Source organism: Scyliorhinus torazame, chromosome 1, assembly GCF_047496885.1.
Source record: "Scyliorhinus torazame isolate Kashiwa2021f chromosome 1, sScyTor2.1, whole genome shotgun sequence".
Lineage (NCBI taxonomy): Eukaryota > Metazoa > Chordata > Chondrichthyes > Carcharhiniformes > Scyliorhinidae > Scyliorhinus > Scyliorhinus torazame.
The window spans coordinates 331282810-331307236 of NC_092707.1; the positions used below are offsets into that span (position 1 = coordinate 331282810).

At 44.3% G+C, this 24427-nt stretch overlaps 1 protein-coding gene across 1 annotated transcript in view; it reads left to right on the plus strand.

The window, feature by feature from the left end:
• The window catches only part of rps6kc1 (ribosomal protein S6 kinase polypeptide 1), a 225286-nt gene that overhangs the window by 113374 nt on the left and 87485 nt on the right, over nucleotides 1-24427 (plus strand). Inside the window, exon 8 of the mRNA XM_072508923.1 lies at nucleotides 19172-19296. Within this exon, the coding sequence (XP_072365024.1) occupies nucleotides 19172-19296 (125 nt within the window). The remainder of the gene's footprint in view (nucleotides 1-19171; nucleotides 19297-24427) is intronic.

The following is a 24427-nucleotide window of genomic DNA, read 5'->3' on the forward strand; positions in this document are numbered from 1 at the left end:
GGATTGGCCATGCTAAATTGCATGGTGTCCAAAACGTTAGGTGGGGTTACTGGGTTACGGGTGGGGCTGTGGACCTTGGTAGGGTCCTCTTTCGAAGGGTCAGTGCAGACGTGATGGGACAAATGGCCTCCTTCTGTACTGTAATGGTTCTGTAATTCTATCTTCCTTTGTGCTGGGTATGAGTGAGAGAGTGTTCCCAGATTCAGATTGACTCCAGTTTTGCTAAGCCTCATTGATGCTGTACTCTATCCAGTGCGGTGTTGATGTAAAGGGCACCTTACTTCTGGTGTTCAGCTCTTTTGTCCATGTTTGAACCAAACATGAGGTCAGGAACTGAGTGACCCTGGTGGAACCCGAACTGTGCGTCGTTGAGTAGGTTATTACTAAGTAAGTGCCACTTGATTGCACTGTTGATGACCCCTTCCATCACTTTACTGATGATTGAGCGTAGACTGAAGGGGCAGTAATTGGCCGGGTTGGATTTTTCCTGTTTCTTGTATACAGGACATACCTGTTTTACACATTGCTGGGTAGTTGCCAGTGTTGGAGCTGTACTGGAACAGCTTGATTATGGGCGTGACAAGTTCAAGTCTTCAGTACTATTGCCAGAATATTGTCAGGCCTATAATCCTTGCAGTATCCAGCACCTTCAGCTGTTCTTGATATCACGTGGGGTGAATCAAATTGGTTGAAGATTGACATCTGTGATGCTGGGGACCTCTACAGGCGACCAAGATGGATCATCCACTCGGCACATAATCTTCTGGCTGAAGATTATTGCGAATGCTTAAACCTTGTTTTTGCACTGATGTGCTGGGCCCCAGGTTCATTGAAGATGGGGATATTTGTGGAGCCTCTTCCTCCAGTGAGCTGTTTAATGTTCTCCATAATTCACGATTGGATGTGAAAGGACTGCAGAGCTTAAATCTGATCTGCTAGTTGTGGGATTGCTTAGCTCTGTCTATCACTTGCTACTTATGCTGTTTGGCACACAAGTAGTCATGCGTTGTAGCTTCACCAGGTTTACACCTAATTTCGGTATGTCTGCTGCTGCTCCTGGCATGTTCTCCTCCACTCTTCATTTGAACCGCAGTTGATCCCCAGACTTGGTGGTAATGGTAGAAAGAGGGATATGCCAGGCCATGAGGTTACAGATTGTGGTGGAGTACAATTCTGCTGCTTATAGCCCACAGTGCCCCATGGATGACCAGTCTTGAGCTGCTTGATCTGTTCTGAATCTATCCCATTTAGCATGGTGGTAGTGCCACAAATTACGACAGAGGGTCTCTTCAGTGTGAAGACGGGACTTTGTCTTCACAAGGACTAAGTGGTGGTCACTCCTACGGATACCATCATGTATAGATGCATTTGTGGCAAGCGAGGATGAGGTCAAGTATATTTTTCCCTCTTGTTGGTTCCCTCACCACCTGTCGCAGGCCCAGTCTAGCAGCTATGCCCTTTAGGACAGGCATTGGTGGTGCTACCGAGCCACTCTTGGCGATGGATATTAAAGTTTTCCCACCCAGAGTACATTTTGTGTCCTCACCGCCCTCAGTATTTCTGGAACAAATAGAATGTTGTTGATTGTAAGGGAAATGGAATATAAAAGTCGGGCTATTTTGCTATAGGTTTACAGGGCATTGGCGAGACCACATCTCCTTATTTAAGAAATGACATTGCATTGGAAACAATTTAGAGAAATTTCAGTTGACTGATGCCTGAGGCGAGGTGGTTACCTTATGAGGAAAGATTGGACAGATTGGGTCTGTATTGGAATTTAGAAGATTGAGAGAAGAATGAGGGTGGCACAGTCGTTAGCACTGCAGCCTCGCCCTGCCAGGGACCCAGGTTTGATTCTCACCTTGTGTGATTGTGTGGAATTTGCACTTTCTCCCTGTGTCTGCATGGGTTTCCTTTGGGTGCTCCAGTTTCCTACCACAGTCGAAAGATGTGCTTGTTAGGTGTGGTTACGAGGATAGGGTAGGGGAGGGGTCTTGGTAGGATGCTCTTTCAGAGGGTTGGAACAGGCTCGATGGGCCAAATGGCTTCTGCACTGTAGGAATTCTATGGTTATCTTATTGAAACAGATTCTGAGGTGACTTGACAGAGTGGATGCTGAAATAATGTCTCCCATTGTGGGAGAGTCCATAACCAGGGGACACAGTTTCAAAATGAAGTGCCTGCCATTTAAGACAGATGAGAATTATTTTCTGTGGGCTGTTGAGTCTGCGGAACTCTTCCCCAGAAAGGGGTAGCAGCAGGATCACTGAGTATGTTGTGAGGCAAATTGACTAACAATGGAGTCAGTTGACCTCTAAGGGTGTACGGGGTAGACAGGAAAGTGAAGTTGAGGCCACAATCATCAACCATAACCTTATTGAATGGCGGAGCAGACTTGAGAAGCAGAGTGGCCTATTCTTGCCCCTAACTTATGTTTGTATGTAACGGCAAAGTGCCTGAATCACAGGAGGAGATTGAGATTTTAGACAAGAGTAGTAATTTCTGAAGTTACACTTTAACACAGTGCTTCCCAAACCTGTGTGACCCCCAATGTAATGCTCACACTTGGTGTGATTCCGAAGTGAAAATCTGGGACACGTGTTTTTTTTTGATGGGGGGTGGGGGGGCCTTCAGTTGTTGAGTGCATGTTGGGGGGTGTGGTGCCAGGATAATAATAATAATCGCTTATTGTCACAAGTAGGCTTCAGTGAAGTTACTGTGAAAATCCCCTAGTCGCCACATTCCGGCGCCTGTTCGTGAGGCCGGTACAGGAATTGAACCCGCGCCGCTGCCTTGTTCTGCATTACAATCCAGCTGTTTAGCCCACTGTGCTAAACCAGCCCCTTGCAAACAAAACAGCAGGATAGTAACCATTTCTATTTAATCATCACTACTTACCTTAAATATATGCAAATCATTTGTTATTAAATTTAGGTTGTGAAAATGTGATCTTGTTTGCTGGGTCTAGTGAGACACATGGACATGCAATGCTGTGGTACAATTTCTCAAACTCTCGCAGTGTGGTTGACTGCACATCAGGGGCGAAATTCTCCTACCCGCCCCGCCACATTTCTGCCCCGACCGGCCGGCGGGAGTCTCCGTAACACCGGCCGGTCAATGGGGTTTCCCATTGTGGGGCAGCCCCACGCCGTCGGGAAACCCCCGGGCGCCGGCAAAACGGAGACTCCCGCCGGCGGAGAATGACGCCCCTGATCTCCAATGTGACAGCCAGATTTGATCAATATGGCGATTTGATGCAGACAAATTCAGGTGGGCTTGAGGCAGACGCTAAGGTTGCTTGTGCGAAGCTTGTTCACTTCTCTTCCCTCCCAGCAAACAGAAAGTATGAAAATGAATTCGGGTGTGTGTATCATGGGACCTGAGAGCTGCTCCCAGGACTTTCCCAACAGTTTCTGCCACACAGTCACCATAATGGCCTCTGAACCTAAGATCTCTGACCCATGTTTTGGGAATCCCTGCCTTAACCACGAGAAGTAGAAAAGTGTTGCTCTTGGAAATGATGAAGTATGTTGTTATTTTTGCCACATGTCTCAGAGAAACTATTCAAAGGTCTGTGCATTGAGCCACACATTCCTGTGGATGGCAGTAAAGTGCCCATAATTAGTGTGTGTGTTTTCTTCGCATTTGTCAACCACAAACAGCCTGATCTTTGTTTCCAGAATTAAAAACAAGTAAAAGCTACTGCTGGAGCAAAAATAACTATTGTTGCCGATCATACTGTGTGGTGCATATGCCGGGAAATCTAATGTCTGTTCTTCAGATGCCACTGTTAATAGCCTTCCTTTTGTTTGAGTGGCATGCCAACCTATACAACTTGATAAGCTAAGCCGTTAGAATTTGCTTTGGCGTTTTGGCATCATATTCTGCAATTTGGTTCCTTTTCCTGGAAAAATAGAAGCCTCATGTGTTAATCTATGGAAACAAATTGGTTACAATGGGAGTGAACTGGGCCGTGATCTTGTAACTTCATTTGATTACATCAGATTGAAAGAAATGTCAAAGTACATCCAGATGAAATATCTGCAGTGGTGAATATGACAAAGGAATGAGAACTGATGCTTGATTTCTTTCCAGGTGGGTGTTGGGGGATATATAATCTTGAGAAATACTTGGGTTTTTCTGTTGTTTTGTTAAAGTTCTCCCAGCATTTTAAGTGAATTGGAACTCTGAAATTGGGTTTTTAATTGCGGCAACAGTGGCAACAATTTGTTTCCTCAGTCCAAACCTAGCTACATTTAAAATCCACATATATGTTTACGATTTTGAATCTTTTAGGTTGGTTTGGATTCTAAATGGTTTGTCTAACGCCATTTCACTCCTGGATGATCGTACTGAGTGTCTGGTTATTGCCAAGCCGCTCACTCAAGCAGTCAAGCTGTCGTCTCCATGTGCTACTGTACAATAAGCTTTTCTCAAAGAGTCATCATAGAATCATAGAATTTACAGTGCAGAAGGAGGTCATTCGGCCCATCGAGTCTGCAGCGGCCCATACAAAGAGCACCCTACTCAAGCCCACGTCTCTACCCTATCCCTGTAACCCCCACTTAACCTCCACTAAGGGCAATTTAGCATGGCCAATCCACCTATCCCACACATGTTTGGACTGGGGGAGGAAACGCACGCACACACTGGGAGAACGAGCAGACTCCGCACAGGTAGTGACCCAGCCGGGAATCGAACCTGGGACCCTGGAGCTGTGAAGCAACTTGTGCTAACCACTATGCTACCGTGCTGCACCATAATGGGGCAAATGGTAATTGTTTCTTGTTATTTGCTGCTGTGGTTATCTGGTGTCACCAAAGTGTCTCTTGCGATTACCCTGGAAACGTGTTACAACAAATGAGTTTCAATCGCTCCGCGATTCGCTGATCGAGAGCGGAGAACTGACTCCGAGGGGCATTTAATTCAAAGTATTTGGTAATAGTCAAAGGTTTTTTTGGATGCCCTTAATTCTACCTTCAGATTCTCAATTCTACAGAAACCTAGGCAGCAGAAGAGAGCCAATAGATATTATCATTGCCATGCATTGCATTTGACCAGGTGTGTTACTTTATCAGTGCATATCCTCCTCCCATTTGCTCATGTGCTCAGCCTCTTCAAATTCATATGAAAAAGACTCCCAAGATTGCTGTTCCTTTGAGATACTTCTGCTTATTCTCTCCTGTTTCTCTCCGCTTAAAAACTGCATCAGCTGAGAGCAAGGCTGAGTTTCAAAAGGTAGCAATTGTTCCCGAATAGCTATATTTATCGATTTATTTTTTATTTTTTTTCCCCCTGAACCTAATACGTAATTAACAATCAACAGTCTGACTGCAAAACAGAAGGTGGAGTGTTGAATTCCCAAAGCTGCCTGCCGCACCAGTTCAGTTGTCGTTCATCATCCACCCGCTGAATGGCTAGATGAAATAGCGCATTCAAGCCGTAGCTTCATCTGACAAGGGAACAATGGTTCCCTTTTAAGATCCTGGGGGTAGTTTTTGTTCAGAGTTTTATATCACAGAGAAACATACACCACAGACGGAGGCCATTTGACCTGTCATGCTTCTGCCAGCTCTTTGAAAGAGCTGTCCAGTTTTGTCCCATATTGCAGCATTGCCCATATACCCCTGAAAATTAATCTTCAAGTACATGTCCAATTGCCATGTCAATGCTTAAATAATTCGAATGTTTCAAAAGCACTCCCAAATTAAAGGTAACACAAGATAAAATATATAATGTAAAGTTTTTAAGTTTTTTTTTGCCAAACCTATTTTGCAAAGCATGCCTGTAATCTCCAAGTTTATGCCAGGTACTCTGTATTGTACATATTATCATACTGATTTGTACAGTCTAACTTTAAAACAGGAAGGCAACATAAGAATGCGTTCTGAATAAATTTTCCAACCATATATAACAAATTGCACAGTAGATACTTTCTATGACATAAAAGTTACCCATTTGTCTCTCTATCACTGTCTCTTTCTCAGTGTCTGCTAATATGTAACAAGTCTGGCTATATATCTGCAGGCATTTTTGCATCATCGCTTGGTAGTACAGAACTTTAGTATTGCTGAAACAAGAAGACATTCTATCAAAGTTTTCCATCTTGCACTCGCCAGGATAGCTCGCAAGAAATTACCAGCAGTAACGGGGAACAACAATTTAACGCTGCATGAGAAGAGGGTGCTGATTGGTTTGCAAGTGGACTCTGGTGGGGTGTTGCCATGAAGAGTACAGCATGGAACAGTTAACTGCCCAGCTTTGTCTCAGCAACTGGCAGATCACATCAAACAGCACATCCTTCAGGTGGCAAAGTACTGACCACATCCAACTAACCCCCGCTTTCAAACTCAAAACATCATAACACAAATGTGATTCCGTCATTGGATTGTGCTACGAATTACACTGAAAATGAATTTAAGATTGTTAGTTGGGTTCGCAGTGTGGCTCACTTATGTATGCTAGAAGCCACATATATTCACACAAATAGCTCTGTCCTTAGCAGATAGAGAGTGTGTCCACACATTCTAGCTTTTAAAACTAAACAAAAGCTTGAGGAACAGTTTGTCTCCCTTTGCAATACCTTGACCAATCTGAGTGGACCTGCCTGGTTTGAATTTGGGCAGTTACATGCTGCATTCTCCATGGCAACGGCGTGACCAATCAAAGCCCAGTTGCCAACCAACGAGCACTGTTGTTTCAGGTAGTATAATTGTTGTTCCACCATAATTGTTGATAATTTCTTGAGAGCTATCCTAATGGATGCAAGACAAATTTTTTACATCAATATAGACTCTGTTGCATCTATTTTGACAGGCTCTCCAATCTCCATTGCAAGAGGATGTGGGAGATTAATAAAATTGCCCCCAACACCCTCTCATTATATATTTCCTGTATATGTGCCAATCAGTTGCACACACAAGTCAAGATATACAGCCCAAAGATTTGGGCAGTTTGTGGTCCTGAAGATCATTGGGCAGTTAAAAGGGGTGAACAGGTCACATGGGCACCACTTTGTGGATGGTTGGCAAAAGCACATGCGATTAATAAAACTCAATGTTTTTGGGGTTATCTCTTGTATATAATGGTGTGGAAGTTGGCTAAATTCTCATGCAGCATAATGAAAGCTAATGTCACTAGTACAGTTCATGTGAATCAAGCAAGGAACCTTTTAAAAAATAAATTTAGAGTACCCAATTCATTTTTTCCAATTAAGGGGCAACTTAGCGTGGCCAATCCACCTACCCTGCACATCTTTGGGTTGTGGGGGCGAAACCCATGCAAACACGGGGAGAATGCAAACTCCTCACAGACAGAGCCAGGATCGAACCTGGGACCTCTGCGCCGTGAGGCAGGAGTGCTAACCACAGCGCCACCCTTCAAGCAAGGAAACTTGCCCACAAGCACAGTAACTTTGTTGTCCATCTGTATCCAATACTAGGAAATAAAAATGTTTAAAATGGATGAAAACGCTACAAATTCCACACGTCTGTAGGTATTTTATATAAAATAGCTGTAATGTTTCTAAAGGATTTAACACATTGTAAAGGTGGGAAAATATTGATAAACTAATTAAAATTATCTTTCATGTTTAAAGATATGATTTCTGACCTTATAAAATACTCAAGTCCAGGGCAATGCGTCCCCTCACCCCACCCCTGGACTGTCAGAATATTTAACAAAACATTGGATTTTCCCAAAGTACGGCTAAACCATATCTCTTCGCACCTCTCCCAGATTACTTTCTCTAGTGGGACATCTGGAGTACAATTCTGATGTGTTTTCTGCTTTGATAGCTATATAATATCTTCTCATTTATATTTTTCACAAATAAACTAATAGGCAGAGTTGTGGAGTTAATCCCCATGCGATATAATGTAAATTTGACTTTTGATCACTCTGAATCAGAGGCCTGAAGTTTCCTTTACATGGCATAAACATCCTTATGTCTGCACTATCTCACTATGAACAACATCTTGGTAGATTTATTAGTACCCTTAATATTTTTATTTAATCTCATTTTAGGATTCAAATGATGAGAACACACTCAACATTCATTGATACAGTTTAGCATCAGAATTTCCTATTCAGGTTAGTAGGCGGTAACCATTCCTATCTAAATTGGTTCTGAGTGTTGATTGACAAGCAAGTCAAAGGATACAGGAGGTAGGCAGGAAAGAAGGGGCCATAATCGATCTTCTCGAATGGTGGAGCCCTGCACCTAATTCATATGTTCTGATGTAAGTGGGTTAAAATAATTAAAATAATTTAATTTGACTCTTGCAATCAAAAGTATAAGTTTTATAGATCAACCCAAAAAACATTTCTTGTGCCCAAGTCCAATTTGGCAAGTCAGTGGACATAAAGGTTTATGGATACAAATCATTCAACATCTTAGTAGCACCCAAAATACTCGGTACCTTACAACCCAAACACTGTTGGAGTTGTGTGTGATGTCACCATCATTATGACATCATCAGAAGTATTGTCTGGTGAATTTCAGCATTCAAAGGATGTGGAAGGCAAGGAGCAGAGTCATATCAAACACATGACATGGGGTAAAAATATGCAGAATGAAATGTATGCATTCTTTGAGTTTGTTAGTAGCAGCTACACGATAATTGGGCTCATTAACATCATAGGGTAAATTTTATGGACCCCACAAGCATGGGAAATGTGGAATATGGAGTAACTTAAATGGGGGTGGATGCAAAATTTCCATTTCCTGATGGTGGGTTAAGATGCAGAGATAAAGGCCTGGATTCTTCGCCCTATGATGTCGGAAATGTGGATCGCAATCGGGCGTTCGGCCGAAATAGAGGTTCACACCAAGCTGGCCCCTATGCTCTGGCCCCCCACTGGTTGAGAGATCTGGGTTCAGCCCGCGCTTCAGCAGGAGGATGCTAATGGGTGCAAATGGGTCCTAATGACCCACCTTAGCAGGCCCGGCACCAGAGTCTCCGGGCCCTCGTGTTTCTCCAGTCCCCTGGGCCGGAATCATGTGGGCAGAGGTCACCACTGGCATTTACCAGCGTGGCTCAGACGTGGTGGACCTCACCATAAGCCAAGGGGGTAACCCCTTAAGAGAGTTGCCCCCAAAATCTACCCAAGGGCCACCCCTCCCGTCCCCCAACAATTCACGCCTTGCCCACCCCTTCCCTAGCGGAGACCGCTTGGATGGGAGGACCCCCCCACCCCCAGAGATCCCCCTGGATGGGAGGATCCCATCCCCCGAGACTCCCTGGACAGGGGACCCCCCCCTCAGAGATCCTCTCTCTAAAGGGACCATCCCCCAAGACCCCCTTAACTAAAGGAAACTCCGAGAAATGTTGGATTGTTCATCAGGATGTCAAACTATGTGGTTTTAGTAGGAATCCTATACCATTGGTTATCAAGGTTATCAAAGTACAACAGCTCTCAATTTCTACGCCAGCAGTGGCTTGCAGGGTGATGTGGTGACATATGTGACATCTCACAGACTGTCGCATGTAAGTGCGCTATTTTGTTGTGCCAATGATTTTATCAACTTCACAGATGAAGTCAGCTTAGCTGCAACGTCAGCCATGTTTGGTGTCATTGCTGGGTTTCCATGTGTGCGAGTTGTCAGCGAATGCACTCGTGGCCATAAAAACTCTCTAGGAATAGCGAGCTGTATTTGTAAATCGTGAAAGGTTTCATTCATTCAATGTACAACTGGTTTTGCGACCATAGTTTCTGAGTAAGGTTAGAGTTCACGGAATAAAGGGGACATTAGCAACATGGATATGAAATTGGTGGTGTGACAAGAAACAGAGGGTTTTGGCTAATGGATGTTTTTGGGCTGGATGAAGATTTCATAGAATCATAGAATTTACAGTGCAGAAGGAGGCCATTCGGCCCATCGAGTCTGCACCGGCTCTTTGAAAGAGCACCCTACCCAAGGTCAACACCGCCACCCTATCCCCATAACACAGTAGCCCCACCCAACACTAAGGGCAATTTTGGACACTAAGGGTAATTTAGCATTGCCAATCCACCTAACCTGCACATCTTTGGACTGTGGGAGGAAACTGGAGCACCCGGAGGAAACCCACGCACACACAGAGAGAACGTGCAGACTCCGCACAGACAGTGACCCAAGCCGGGAATCGATTTGTAGTGCAGTTCCGCAGGGGTCAGTGTTGGGATCCTTGCTGTTCCTGATATAATATTGTTGACCTAGATTTTGGTCTACAGGGCACAATTTCAAAGTTTGCGGATGATATAAAACTTGGAAACATTGTGAATTGTGAGTAGGACAGTCTAGTACTTCAAGTTGGTGAACACGGCAGGCAGGTGGCAGATGAAGATCAATGTGGAGAAGTGTGAAGTGATTCACTTTGGTAGGAAGAACATGGAGAGACAATAGAAAGGGTACGACTCGAAAGGGGAGTCTTGGGAAGTCCATCGGGGTCCAGGATGATTTGCTTCCACACTAAAAATGAGTTCTCAGTGACTGAGGAGTCCACTGCATGATCTACTGTCTCTGTCACAGGTGGGACAGATGGTGGTTGGAGGAGCGGGTGGGTGGTGTGCCCGGGTTGCCACACGTTCCTCTTGCTGTCAACGCTGGGCTTCAGCTTGCTCTCGGTGATGAAACTTGGTGTTCAGCCCCTCCATGGATGCTTTTCCTCCGCTTGGGGCACTCTTGGGTCATGGATTCCCAGGTATCGGTGGGGATGTTGCACATTTTCAAGGAGGCTTTGATGTTGTCCTTGAAGTGTTTCCTCTGCCCTCCTTGGGCTCGCTGGCTGTATTGAAGCTGTGAGTAAAGATCTTGTTTCGGGAGTCTCGTGTCAGGCATGCAGATGATGTGGCCCGCCCAGCAGAGCAGCTGAGCGTGGTCAGTATTTTGATGCTGGGAACGTTGGCCTGAGTGAGAACACTGATGTTGATACACATTGGCAGGATCTTCCGTAGGCAGTGCTGGTAGTATTTCTTCAGAATTTTGAGGTGTCTGCTGTACATAATCCATGTCTCTGAGACATATAGGAGAGTGGGTATCACTACTGATCTGTAGACCATGAGCTTGGTGCCAGGTCTGGTGTCATGGCCTATGAAACTCTTCCTCAGGTGAACAAAGACTGCGCTGGCACGCTGAAGGTAGTGTTGAACCTCATTGTCTGTCTACCCGTGTTGACAGTAGGTTCCAAAGGTATTGAAAGTGGACCAGGGTCTCGTTGTGGATTTGGATAATCAGGGTGTGTGGGGGTGTTGTAGTGTTGTGTGGTGGGGACAGGTTGGTAGATGACCTTTTGCCTTGGTGAAAGTATTAACTATGGCTTGGGGCTCTGTTTCAGAGTGTGCATAGATGCAAGCGTTGTCTGCATACTGTAGTTCAGTGACCGCGGGTGTGACAACCTTGGATTTGGCCTGCAGGTGGTGGAGCTTGAACAGGTTCCCATTTGTTCTGTAGTTCCAGCGGGAAGCTTGCTGAGGGTGAGATGGAGCATTTCAGCAAGGAAGATCATGAAGAACATTTGTGTGATGACACAGCCTTACTTGACTCGAGTCTGAACGTGGATGTGGTGGATCCGTTGGTCAGGATCACGGCTTGTTATCGTGGAGCAGGCAGAGGATGGTGACAAACCTTTGGGGGCAGCCAAAACTGAGGGAGGACGCTCCATAATCACCCATGGTTGACAGCCATGCACACGGATTGGTGCTTTCCCTGCATTTCTCTTGTAGTTGCCGCGCCCCTGTCCATTGTGTCCCTCAGTGGACAGAATCCACATGGGACTTTGGGAGGAACTCTTCAGCTGCAGGGAGAAGGTGATTAAGGAGGATTCTTGCGATGACCTTCCCTGAGTTTGACAGGGACATTCCTTTGTAGTTACTGCCGTCAGACTTGTCATCTTTTTTGAAGATGGTCATAATTGAGATCTGAGATCTCCTGACATGTTCTCCTCCTTCCAGATAAGGGAACTGAGATCATATATTCATGCCATCAGTGCTTCTCCACCAAGTTTTAATACTTCAAAGGGGATTTCATCTGCTCCTGATGCCTTGTTCTTTGGTTGTTGAGTGGCCTTTTCTGCCTCATGTCGGGTTGGGATTGTGCTGAGATAGTGACGGGTGGCTTTCTGCAGGATGGAGTCTAGGACACTCGCGTTAAAGACAGAGTCTCTGTTAAGGAGGCATTCGAAATGCTCCTTCCAGTGGCGCTGACTGCCTCTCTGTTCTTGATAAACGCCTCACTATTCTTGGCCAGCAGTGGGGTGGGGCCCTGGGTGCTTGGGCTGTAGGTGGTCTTGACTGCGCTAAAGAAACCTTGTGTATCATGGTTGTCGGCTAATTGCTGGATCTCCTGTGCTTTGTCCACCCACCATCTGTCTAATGGCAGGTACAAGGGCAGAGGGACATACTTGGGTATATTAGTCATTGAAGTGGAAGGACCGATTGAGAGAGCAGTTAATAAAGCACACAGTATCTTAGGCTTTATTAATAGGGGTATAGAGTACAAGAGCAAGGAGGTTCTATTCGATTGTAAACGTCACTAGTTCAACCTCAGCTGTGCCACACTTTGAGGGATGTGAAGGCATTAGCGAGAGGGCAGAGAAGATTCGTGAGATTGATCCCAGGAATGAGAAACCTCTGGTAATGAAGATCAATTGGAGAAGTTGGGACTGTTTTCTTGGAGAAGAGAAGGCTGAAAGGAGATTTTTAAATAATAATAATCGCTTATTGTCACAAGTAGGCTTCATTGAAGTAACTGTGAAAAGCCCCTAGTCGCCACACTCCGGCGCCTGTTCGGGGAGGCCGGTACGGGAATTGAACCCGCACTGCTGGCCTTGTTCTGCATTACAAACCAGCTGTTTAGCCCACTGTGCTAAACCAGCCCCAACATACAGGCACTCAGAATTTTGAGGGGTCTGGACAGAGTACAAACTGTTCCCACTTGTGAAAGGATGGAGAACGAGAGGGCACAGATTGAAAGTAAATTGGTCGAAGAAGCAAAAACAACAAGACGAAAAATGTCTTCACACAGCGAGTGGTTAAGGTCTGGAATGCACTGCCTGACAGTGTGGCGGAGGCAGGTTCAATTGAAGCATTCAAAAAGGAATTGGTCTGTTATCTGAAAAGGAGGAATCTGGAGGGTTAGGGGGAGATGGCACTAAGTGAATTGCTCACTTGGAGAGCTAGTGCAGACACATTGGACCACATTGCCGCCTCCTGAGCCAAAGCAATACTTTGATTCACAGGTGAAGAACAATGCAGGTCTGTGCTTGTTTTCCAGGGAACTGTTCTAATGCATACGCCTTGTTTAATTCATGGTTGTCAGAACCTTTTGAAGCTCCAGCCCAGTTTGATGGATGGATCCTCTATGATGAGGGCATTCCCTGCGTATGGCTGATGACACCAGCGAGGCAGTCCTAGCGCGAGGCAAACTTTTCAATTTGTACTCCAGAATAGTATTGATCTGCTGTACACTGCATGACTGGTGCTGCAACGTGAACAGATATTGCAAGGAAAAGAGCTTGAGAAAGACCAACCTCCCTTTAGATGAGGAGGATTTCTTGGAGCATGAGGAGGAGCCCACAAATCCAAATCCGTTCATGGATGCCAGGAACAAGCTGTATTGCACGGGGTTTGCACAACAAAGATGCTTTTGCATGGCCGTCGCCCCTTCGTCTGACCTCTATTGCCTTCCTTTGGTAGACTTACTTGCCATCTTCCCATGCAGCATTAATTCTCTAAACCCATGGTGGTGCAGTGGTTAGCACTGCTGCCTCATGGCCCTGAGGACCCGGGTTCGACCCCCGCCCTGGATCACTGTTCGTGTGGAGTTTGCACATCCTCTCCGTGTCTGCATGGGTTTCACCCCCACAACCCAAAGATGTGCAGAATAGGTGGATTGGCCACGCTAAAATTGTCCCTTAATTGGGGGGGAAAAAATATATATATACATACACACCTGTGTCCTTTGCCACCTGGACTGGAATGAGGAGTGGAGGTTTGTTTTGCGTACACTTGCTCGTGTGTCCGGGTACCAAGGACATCTCGTGTGTACATGGGTAGCCATGTAACAGCCTGCCTTGGCCAATTATTCTGATCCAGCATCTTTGCTCAAGTGCTTTGAATACAACTGCACCTGTATATATACCCGCCACGAATTAAGTGGGTCAATATCTTTTAGAGTGTATAGATGGGTTGGGGGGGCGGGGGTGTCAAAGTGGTTATGGGGGAAAATGTGATGAACTTAATTTGCAAGAACGATGGTACATTTGTGACACAAGCACAGTATCAGGTATAGTAAATTAACTGTCATATAATTAGCACAGTATTTTGGTCCTGCTTATCCCTAAATTCTTCAACCTTTTAGTCAAAACATTGAATATGTTCTTTTGAGGTGGGTTCGGCTACAGTTATAACTTGTGAACTTGTTACCTCGTTTCTGTTAGTGTTGTATAACATTTATGTCATTGTCTGTTGTCATTGATATTTACATTGATGTCACATTTGAGATATTTACCGTCGATAGTCATGATTTTTAGGGAATGAAAACAGTTCTGCAGTCCAATAGAATAAATATTTGCGTCTGAGTGAAATTAGTCAATCTTCCTCCATGCTCTACCCTCATTGATGAAGAGAGTAATTGCAGTGTGGCAAGTTTCCATTGTAAATATGGACCTAGGAATTTATAATGAGAAAATTTGACAGGAGGTGTTCACAAATGCAATTTTAAAAACTACATTGTATAGAAATTACAACAATAAAACAGTCCATTTGGCCCAACCAGTGTGTGATAGTGTATAGCATCTACCTGAAAAAATAATTCTAATCATTTTAATGCGAGACTAATGCAGTCTTCAGGGACAACAGCAATTTGTATTTATATAACACCTTTAATGTAATAAAATATCCCAAGGTACTTCACAGGGACATTATAGAACAAAATATAACGGAGTCACATAGGGAGACACTGGGGCAGATGACCCAAGCTTTGGTAGGTAAGTTTTAAGGCATGTCTGAAAAAGAGAGCAAAACGAATAGAGAGGTGATGAGTTTGGGGCCTTACGCAGCTGAAGACATGACCATCAATGGTTTGTTGATGCTCAAGCCAGAATTTGAGTGTAGCTATCTCGGGATTGTTGGGCTGGTGGGGATTATAGCGATGGAGGGATTTGAAAATGCTGATCATAAATTTAAAGTTGTGACTTTGGTTAACCAGCAGTGAATGCAAGGGTGATGGTTGGATGGGATTTGATAAGAGTTTAGGATACAGGGAGTAGGGTTTTGGACTCCAGTTTACAGAGGGTAGGACTTTGGCTGCGAGTGAGGAGCGCATTAGAATATTTAAGTCTAGAGGTAATAAAGACATGAATGATTGTTTCAGTAGCAGATGAAAGCATGGTCAGACTTGACAATATAATAAAGAGGGAAATAGGTAATCTTGGTGATGATGCGGACATGTGTTTGGATGTTTATCTCGGGGTCCGGTATGACCGCAAGCTTGTGAGAAATGCAGTTCAGCCTCCGACAGTTGGCAGGGCAGCCGCCGAGTCAGCAGGTAGAGAATGCAGTTTGTCATGGGGACCAAAGACAATGGTTTCAGTCTTCCCAATATTTAATTTGTAGAAAATCTCTGCTCACTCAATACTGGATATTGGATCAGTAGTCTTAACAGCGTAGCGACAGCGGAAGGGTTGAGAAAGGTGGTGGCGAGGGAGAACTGGGTGTCGGCAGTTTATATGTGGAAATGAATGCATCTGACTGTTTTGTCCTGGATGGTGTCAAGCTCCTCGAGTGTTGTTGGAACCACACTCAACCAGACAAGTGTGTATTCCACCACACTCCAGAATTCTGTCTTGTAGATGGTGGACATGTTTTGCAGAGTGAAGAAGTGAGTTACTTGCCAATGAATTCCCAGCGTCTGTCCTACTCTTATAGTCACAGTATTTATATGGCTGATCCAGTTCAGTTTCTGGTCAATGGTAACCCCCAGAATGTCCCAACTTAATGACCTTAGGATGGAAAGAAGGTCATTCATGAACCAACTGAAGGTGTTTGGGCCTCGGACATTACCCTGAGGATCTCCTGCTGTGATATCCTGGGACTGAGAGGATTGACCTCCAACAACCACAATCATCTCCATTTGTGCAGGTATGATTCCAGCCAATGGAAAGTTTTCACCCCAAGTCCCATTGACTCCAGTTACTCCATTACTTTGCTGATTGTCTAAAGTAGGCTGACGGGGCGATAATTGCCAGATTTTGCCTGCCCCTTGTGGACAGGACATACCTGGGTAATTTTCCAGATTTATCGGATAGATGCCAGTGTTGTAGCTCTACTGGAACAGTTTGGCTTGTAGAGCAGCTAGTTCTGGTCTTTAGTACTATTGCTGGAATGTTGTCAGTGGCCCATAGCCTTGAACCATTTCTTGATATTGTGTGGCGTGTATTGATTCAACTGAAGACTGGCATCTATAGGGCCACAGGAGGAGGCAAAGATGGAACATCTACTTGACACTTCTGGCTGAAGATAGTTGCAAATCCTTCAGCCTTATGTTTCCCGTTGATGCTCAGGGCACCCCCAACATTGAGGATATGGATATTTGTGGAACCATCACCATTCCCATCTGGATGTGGTGGACTGCAGATTTTAGATCTGATTCTTTGGCTGAGGAATCGTTTAGCTCTATCGCATGCTGCTCTTGTTATTTGGCATACAATTAGTCTGTGTTGTAGCTTCACCTGGTAAAAGCCTCTGATTTAGGTATGCCAGGTGATGCTCCTGGCATTCCCTCCTGCAAAATGAACAGCTGTTAGCACTGCTGCCTCACCATGCCAGGGACACGGTTTCAATTCTGGCCTTGGGTGACTGTGTGTGGAGTTTGCACTTTTTCCCCATGTCTTCATGGATTTCCTCCGGGTGCTCCGGTTTCTTCCCACAGTCCAAAGATGTGCAGGTTAGGTGGATTGGCCATGACCAATTGCCCCTTAACGTCCAGGGATGTGCAGGTCAGGTCATGAGGTTACAGGAACCGGGCGGGGTGGACATGGGTAGAGTGCACCTTCGAAGGGTTGTTCCAGACCTGATGAGCTGAATGGCCTCCTTCTGCACTGTAGGGATTCTATGAAACAGGGTTGATCCCCGACTTGATTTTAATGGTAAGTGGGAGATACGCTGGGTCGTTAGATTACATATTGTGGTTGCAAACAATTCTACTGCTGATGGCCTACAGCACCTCATGGATACCCGGATTTGTGTTGCTAGATCTGTTTTAAATCTATTCCATTTAGCACATTGTCGTGCAACACAGAATCACGGAGAATTGTTACAGAGCAGAAGGAGGCCATTCGCTCCATCGTTCCCGCTCTCTGAAAGAGCAATTCACCTGATGACATTCTCCCGCCTTTTCCCATAACCCTGAACATTATCATTCTAATTCCCCTTTGAATGCCTCGATTGAACTTGCCTCCACCACAACTCTCAGGCAGTGTATTTCAGACCTGTGTGAAAATGTTTTGCCTCCTGTCGCTTTTCCTCCTTCTGCATTTCATTTGAAATCTGTGCCCTCTTGTTCTTGATCTTTTTAATGTGGGAACAGCTTCTCCCTATCTACTCTGCCCAGACCCCTCATGATTTTGAATAATTCTATCAAATCTCCTCTCAGCCTTTACTTCTCCAAGAAAGCAATCCTAACATTTTCAATTTATCTTCATAACTGAAATTCCTCATCCCTGAAAATATTCTCATGAATAATATGGTGGAGGGTATTCTCAATGTGGAAGATGGGATTTTGAGAATGAAAATGAAGAAAAGTTATAAGGCCTGATTACATAGCATGTATCTGAGTAGTGAATGGGGAATAGAGAGGAGACAATGGGGAGAGTCTGGAGTAAAGTCACAAGGTCTGCAATGGGATAAAATAGGTGGAGTCAGTGGGGAGTATCAATGAACTGCTGTCTAAAGATTCAGATATAGCAATTAAAGTCAGAAGGTTGTGGATTCACGTCCCACTACAGGACTTGAGCCCAGGAATCAAGGATAATTAAGGTTGACCACTCCAGGACTGAGGGAGTGCTGCACTGTCAGAGGTGTCATTTTTCAGATGGGATGTTAAAGCGAGGCTCTTATCTTTCCTCTCGGGTGGTTATAAAAGATCTCGCAGCACTCTTTTGAAGAAGAGCAGTGGAGTTATCCCTGTTTTGTTTTGACCCATATCTATCCCTCAATTAACATCACAAACTCAGATTATCTGATCACTATCCCATTGCTGTTTGTGGGACCGCTGTGTGCAAATTTTCTACCATGGTTTCTATATGATAACAGTGGCAACACTTCAAATAAACGTACATCATTGGCTGTAAAGTAATTTGAAATGCCCTGTGATAAAGGAAGCTGCTATGTAAATGCACAATTTCCCCTTATTTTTGTTCATTTCTGTGTTCACATCCATAATGGAAACTGCCTATATAAACTTGCAACGCTGAAATTTCACTCTGTTGCTAGCAAAGAAACTCATGACGGCCGTACAGGTTTGCATAAATGTTCACTGACGAAAGATCTCTCTCTGTTGCTCACATAGGCTTGCATTCACCGTAGATTTACTGTTATCAGACCATTATTTACAGTCACCAGGACATTTCTTTTGTGGTGCCTACTGCAAATTGATCTGTGTGCATAAATTTGAAGTCATTTAATGTATACCCTATCATACAGAATATATTGACTTTGTTTCAAAAACTGCTCGGCAGAGGTTTCGGCAGGAAAGAGTGAATTGTGTCTACTGCCTTTTGGTAACTGCACATGAGAGAGTGGTTTGAAATATTGAGTCACAGGAGAAGCAGTTGACATCTATACCAGTCGAGGACGTAATTGAAAAGAGGCAATGTAGCATTAAGTTCTCCTCCAATGATTGACAGATGTATTCTTTGTATTTTGCATTAGTAAACCTAAATACTGTAGCCAATACGTGGCGATGTGGCCAAAAAGTATATTGTTTTCACAGATGGTAATTACTTGTGCCATTTGTGACATTAGCTTCAATTTGAAAACTGACTACCATATAATCCAGTGTATAAGCCACTCCACTAATTTACTGTTGCAGTGTTAATTTTCAAACTCTTCCCGACGTACTGGCAAACAAGTTGTAACTCTCACCATATATTTAAGTGTTCTTAACCCTTCGTCTTTTTTACGTTTCTAGGCGAGCCAAGCCCAAGTCGCCGTGAAGCAGTGAAAAGGAAGACTGCGGAGTATCTGATGCGTGCAGAGCAGATCTCCATTCAGTATCTCAGGACATCCATGGAAAATGGTTCTGTTCATTCGACGGTATGTCCGCACTTTCATTGTGTTCGGGAACAGTGTGAGAATAAGTGGATTTTAAAAACCCACTTTTAGAAAATCTGTTCTACTTTCGGCCAAGGTGATTTTCTTTCAGCAGGAGCGTGCCCAGTGACTTGAATTCTCCTATACAATTTACGAGAGTTCAGTTGATGCCAACAAAATGAAGCTTAAGATGTAAGTTGTTAACTATTGAAACAAATGCCTGCTAAGTGATATCTATTTTTCAAACTTTAATTTCTCCCACGTTTTCTCTCCGAACCTTTCCCCGCTTATCAGCCTGCACCGTCCCATATTTATTGGCCGAGTAGTAGGCGGGCGACCTGTTCTATGTCTTTGCCAACACTGTTCTGCAGCTTGCTGTTGGGAAGGTGCCTGGGTAATCTGCCCACTAAGACGAAGCGCCAAACAGCCATTTGCAGAATTTGCTATTTTATAATTAGTGCTACTGTGTTGCCAGTTTCCCATTATTATTTAGCATTTTGAAACCATTAAAAATATAATCCTAGAGTGGAATGTAGTGAAAGTCACAATAGGCCAAACTGAACTGTAAAATAAAAAGAAGTATTTTATACACGAAGCAGGAAATATCTTTGTGTTAGCGTTAAGGCATTATAATGTGTAGACTCATTATTTGATGCCCTATGTTTATGTCTTTTCTTCAAGTGAGTGCTTAAGGTCTAAGCTTTGTATTTCAGAAGTACCTTAGGTTCTGAAATTTTATTTTGGTCTCGTTTGGGAGGATATTTATTTGGAAATATTTATAAGACCGAACAGTGCACCTGATCCTCCAGCTTCATGTTAAAGGATAAGCTGAGTTTCATTCCCAATTTTATCAGGAGGTGGCGTCAAGGATCATTTTGCACAGGAAAACACATTTTTCCCCTACCAACTGCTTGAAGCTGAGGGATTTTGATGTAGTAATATCATGGGAAAACGCCCTTTCATGATAAACATTACACAATATTTTGAGAATTCAAATTGATGGCAATAAATTTCTGTCCATTTTTTCAAAATATAACTTTATGAAGATTTGCATTGATCAACATCACAAAAATATTCAAAACATCTATCTTGTACACCAATATTCAGAATTAACTTGAGGTAATTATGATTTTGTATGCCAACTATGGTTGAAAACACCATTCTGAACATGGCAGATGTGACCAAGTTAGTTCCTACCGATTTCAGAGCTATCCAATCAGATGTCATTGACTATTGTTAAGTCCACTCTTTATCTTTGAAGATATATTCTCTGAATTCCTTTGAAAATCGCTCTGACTCCGATGCCTCAACGACTGCTTACCTCCCAATGGTCAAGTCTCCTCCTGCTTTCACAGGTTTCACAAAGCTGCATTCCCACTTCTTATTACCAGCATACTTTCAACTCTTTATCACAGATCACTAACTTCACGAAACTGGCACTGCCCCTGGATTTCTCCAATCCCCAGTCTCGCTGCTGCACCGTGCTATAAATGGCTCCCAGAATTCTCCGAGCTCTACCTGTCTTCTGAGTCCTTCCCCCGCCTTCCCTGCTCCTCAGAACTTCTCCTGAACCTCGAACGCACCAAACAGAGCCACAGGGCTCTGTGAACTTAAACCAAATTGCAACTCTCAGCTGCACTTGCTCCAAGGATTTCTTTGAGCCACAAGTGTTAAATTGAGGTTTCTATATCGAGCCTCTTCTGCTGCTGCGGAACACTCAGTTCAATTGAACCAGTGCACCTTCTTAAGCTCCACCATCTCCATGATGACGTTGCTTTTAAATTAATTTAGCACTATCCCGCAAAACAAAACATCTCTCTGGATTGCACTTCTTCTTTGCAAGCAGTGCATCACATCCCCAGTTCTCCAGCTAAGTAAGCCCACCTGCTGTTTAATCGCTTCCTCACTTCTATTCTGACTCTATTACATGAACACGAGTCACCTTCTGAACTGCTATTTTCTTTTGGCTGTTCTGACAATCTCCAAAGCTCAGAATTTTAGTTGCATTACCTTCTCGACAATAACCTTCCGGGATCTAAACATTAAATAGGGCAGCATAGTAGCACAGTGGTTAGTACAGTTGCTTCTCAGCTCCAGGGTCCCAGGTTCGATTCCAGGCTTGGGTCACTGTCTGTGCGGAGTCTGCATGTTCTCACCATGTCTGCGAGGGGTTTCTTCTGGGTGCTCCGGTTTCCTCCCACAGTCCAACGATGTGCAGATTAGGTGGACTGGCCATGCTAAATTGCCCTTGGTGTCCAAAAGGGTTGGGTGGAGTTACTGAATTATGGGGATAGGGTGGAGATGTGGGCTTAGGCAGGGTGCTCTTTAAGGGCTGGTGCAGACTCGGGATGAATGGCCTCCTTCTGCACTGTAAATTCTATGATAATATAAAATATTAACATGAACTAGATATTAGTCACACCTCAATTGTGGTTTCCAGTCACTTTGTGCCTTAAGGCCCTCCCTCTCGGTAATCTCGGTAATCTTCTCCAGCCCTACAACCCTCCATGATATCTGCCCTTCTCTAACTCTGGCCTCTGGGGAAACCCCAATTTTAATTTCTTCACCAAAGGTGGCTGTGCTGTCTGTTACTTAGCCTCTAAGCTCAGGATTTTACTCCCTAAATCTCTCCACCTCTTTAATCCTGGATTTCCTCTTTTAAGGCACTCTTTTGAAACCTACCTCTTTGACCAAACCTCTAGACATCGTCCCTATCATCTCCTTATGTGGCTCTGTGTTATAATTTGTTTTATATTGCCTCTGTGAAGCTTTGGGATGTTTTTAAAAGGTGCTGAAAAAAATCCAAGTTGTTGCTTTTTTTGGGAAAGAAAAACCCTTACAAACCGAGATTAAACTCAATCAAATTCTGTGAAATATTTTGAGACTTTAGCAACCTCCTAACCTCTTCCTTCTTAGATCATTTCCAGTTGACATTGTTTCTGTGCTCGAAGGCCAGTCGAGCAATGTTGTCTGTGAAAGCCAGGTCGTCGACCAGTGGTGTTGCCATGGGATGCCAGAGTCAGACTGGATTATTTGACATTATTAACTATTGTACACAAGAGACCAAAGACATCTTTCTCTGTCAGTATATCAATTTTTTCAGAAATGAGCTTTGATAGAACATAGAAAAATACAGCACAGAACAGGCCCTTCGGCCCATAATGTTGTGCCGAACCTTTGTCCTAGATTAATCATAGATTATCATAGAATTTACAGTGCAGCAGGAGGCCATTCGGCCCATTGCATCTGTACCGGTTCTTGGAAAGAGCACCCTACGCATAGTCAACACTCCACCCAACACTAAGGGCAATTTTGGACACTAAGGGCAATTTATCATGGCCAACCCACCTAACCTGCACATCTTTGGACTGTGGGAGGAAACCGGAGCACCCGGAGGAAACCCACGCAGACACTGGGAGGATGTGCAGACTCCACACAGACAGTGACCCAAGCCGGAATCGAACCTGGGACCCTGGAGCTGTGACGCAATTGTGCTATCCACAATGCTACCGTGCTGCCCTTAAGAACAAATAAATCTACACTATATTATTTTACCGTAATCCATGTACCTATCCAATAGCTGCTTGAAGGTCCCTAATGATTCCGACTCAACTACTTCCACTGGCAGTGCATTCCATGCCCCCACTACTCTCTGGGTAAAGAACCTACCTCTGACATCCCCCTTCTATTTTCCACCATTCACCTTAAATTTATGTCCCCTTGTAATGGTTTGTTCCACCCGGGGAAAAAGTCTCTGACTGTCTACTCTATCTATTCCCCATATCATCTTATAAAACTCTATCAAGTTGCCCCTCATCCTTCTCCGTTCTAATGAGAAAAGGCCTAGCACCCTCAACCGTTCCTCGTAAGACCTACTCTCCATTCCAGGCAACATCCTGGTAAATCTCCTTTGCACCTTTTCCAAAGCTTCCACATCCTTCCTAAAATGAGGCGACCAGAACTGTACACTGTACTCCAAATGTGGCCTTACCAAAGTTTTGTACAGCTGCATCATCACTTCACGGCTCTTAAATTCAATCCCTCTGTTAATGAACGCTAGCACACCATAGGCCTTCTTTACAGCTCTATCCACTTGAGTGGCAACTTTTAAAGATGTATGAACATAGACCCCAAGCTCTCTCTGCTCCTCCACATTGCCAAGAGCTCTACCGTTAACCCTGTATTCCGCATTCATATTTGTCCTTCCAGAATGGACAACCTCACACTTTTCAGGGTTAAACTCCATCTGCCACTTCTCAGCCCAGCTCTGCATCCTATCTATGTCTCTTTGCAGCTGACAACAGCCCTCCTCACTATCCACAACTCCACCAATCTTCGTATCATCTGCAAATTTACTGACCCACCCTTCAACTCCCTCTCCAAGTCATTAATGAAAATCACAAACAGCAGAGGACCCAGAACTGATCCCTGCGGTACGCCACTGGTAACTGGGATCCAGGCTGAATATTTGCCATCTACCACTACTCTTTGACTTCTATCGGTTAGCCAGTTCGTTATCCAACTGGCCAAATTTCCCACTATCCCATGCCTCCTTACTTTCTGTAGAAGTCTACCATGGGGAACCTTATCAAATGCCTTACTAAAATCCATGTACACTACATCCACTGCTTTACCTTCATCCACATGCTTGGTCACCTCCTCAAAGAATTCAATAAGACTTGTAAGGCAAGACCTACCCCTCACAAATCCATGCTGACTATCCCTAATCAAGCAGTGTTTTTCCAGATGCTCTGAAATCCTATCCTTCAGTACCCTTTCCATGACTTTGCCTACCACCGAAGTAAGACTAACTGGCCTGTAATTCCCAGGGTTATCCCTATTCCCTTTTTTGAACAGGGGCACGATATTCGCCACTCTCCAATCTCCTGGTACCACCCCTGTTGACAGTGAGGACGAAAAGATCATTGCCAACGGCTCTGCAATTTCATCTCTTGCTTCCCATAGAATCCTTGGATATATCCCGTCAGGCCCGGGGGACTTGTCTACCCTCAAGTTTTTCAAAATGCCCAACACATCTTCCTTCCTAACAAGTATTTCCTCGAGCTGACCAATCTGTTTCACACTGTCCTCTCCAACAATATGGCCCCTCTCATTTGTAAATACAGAAGAAAAG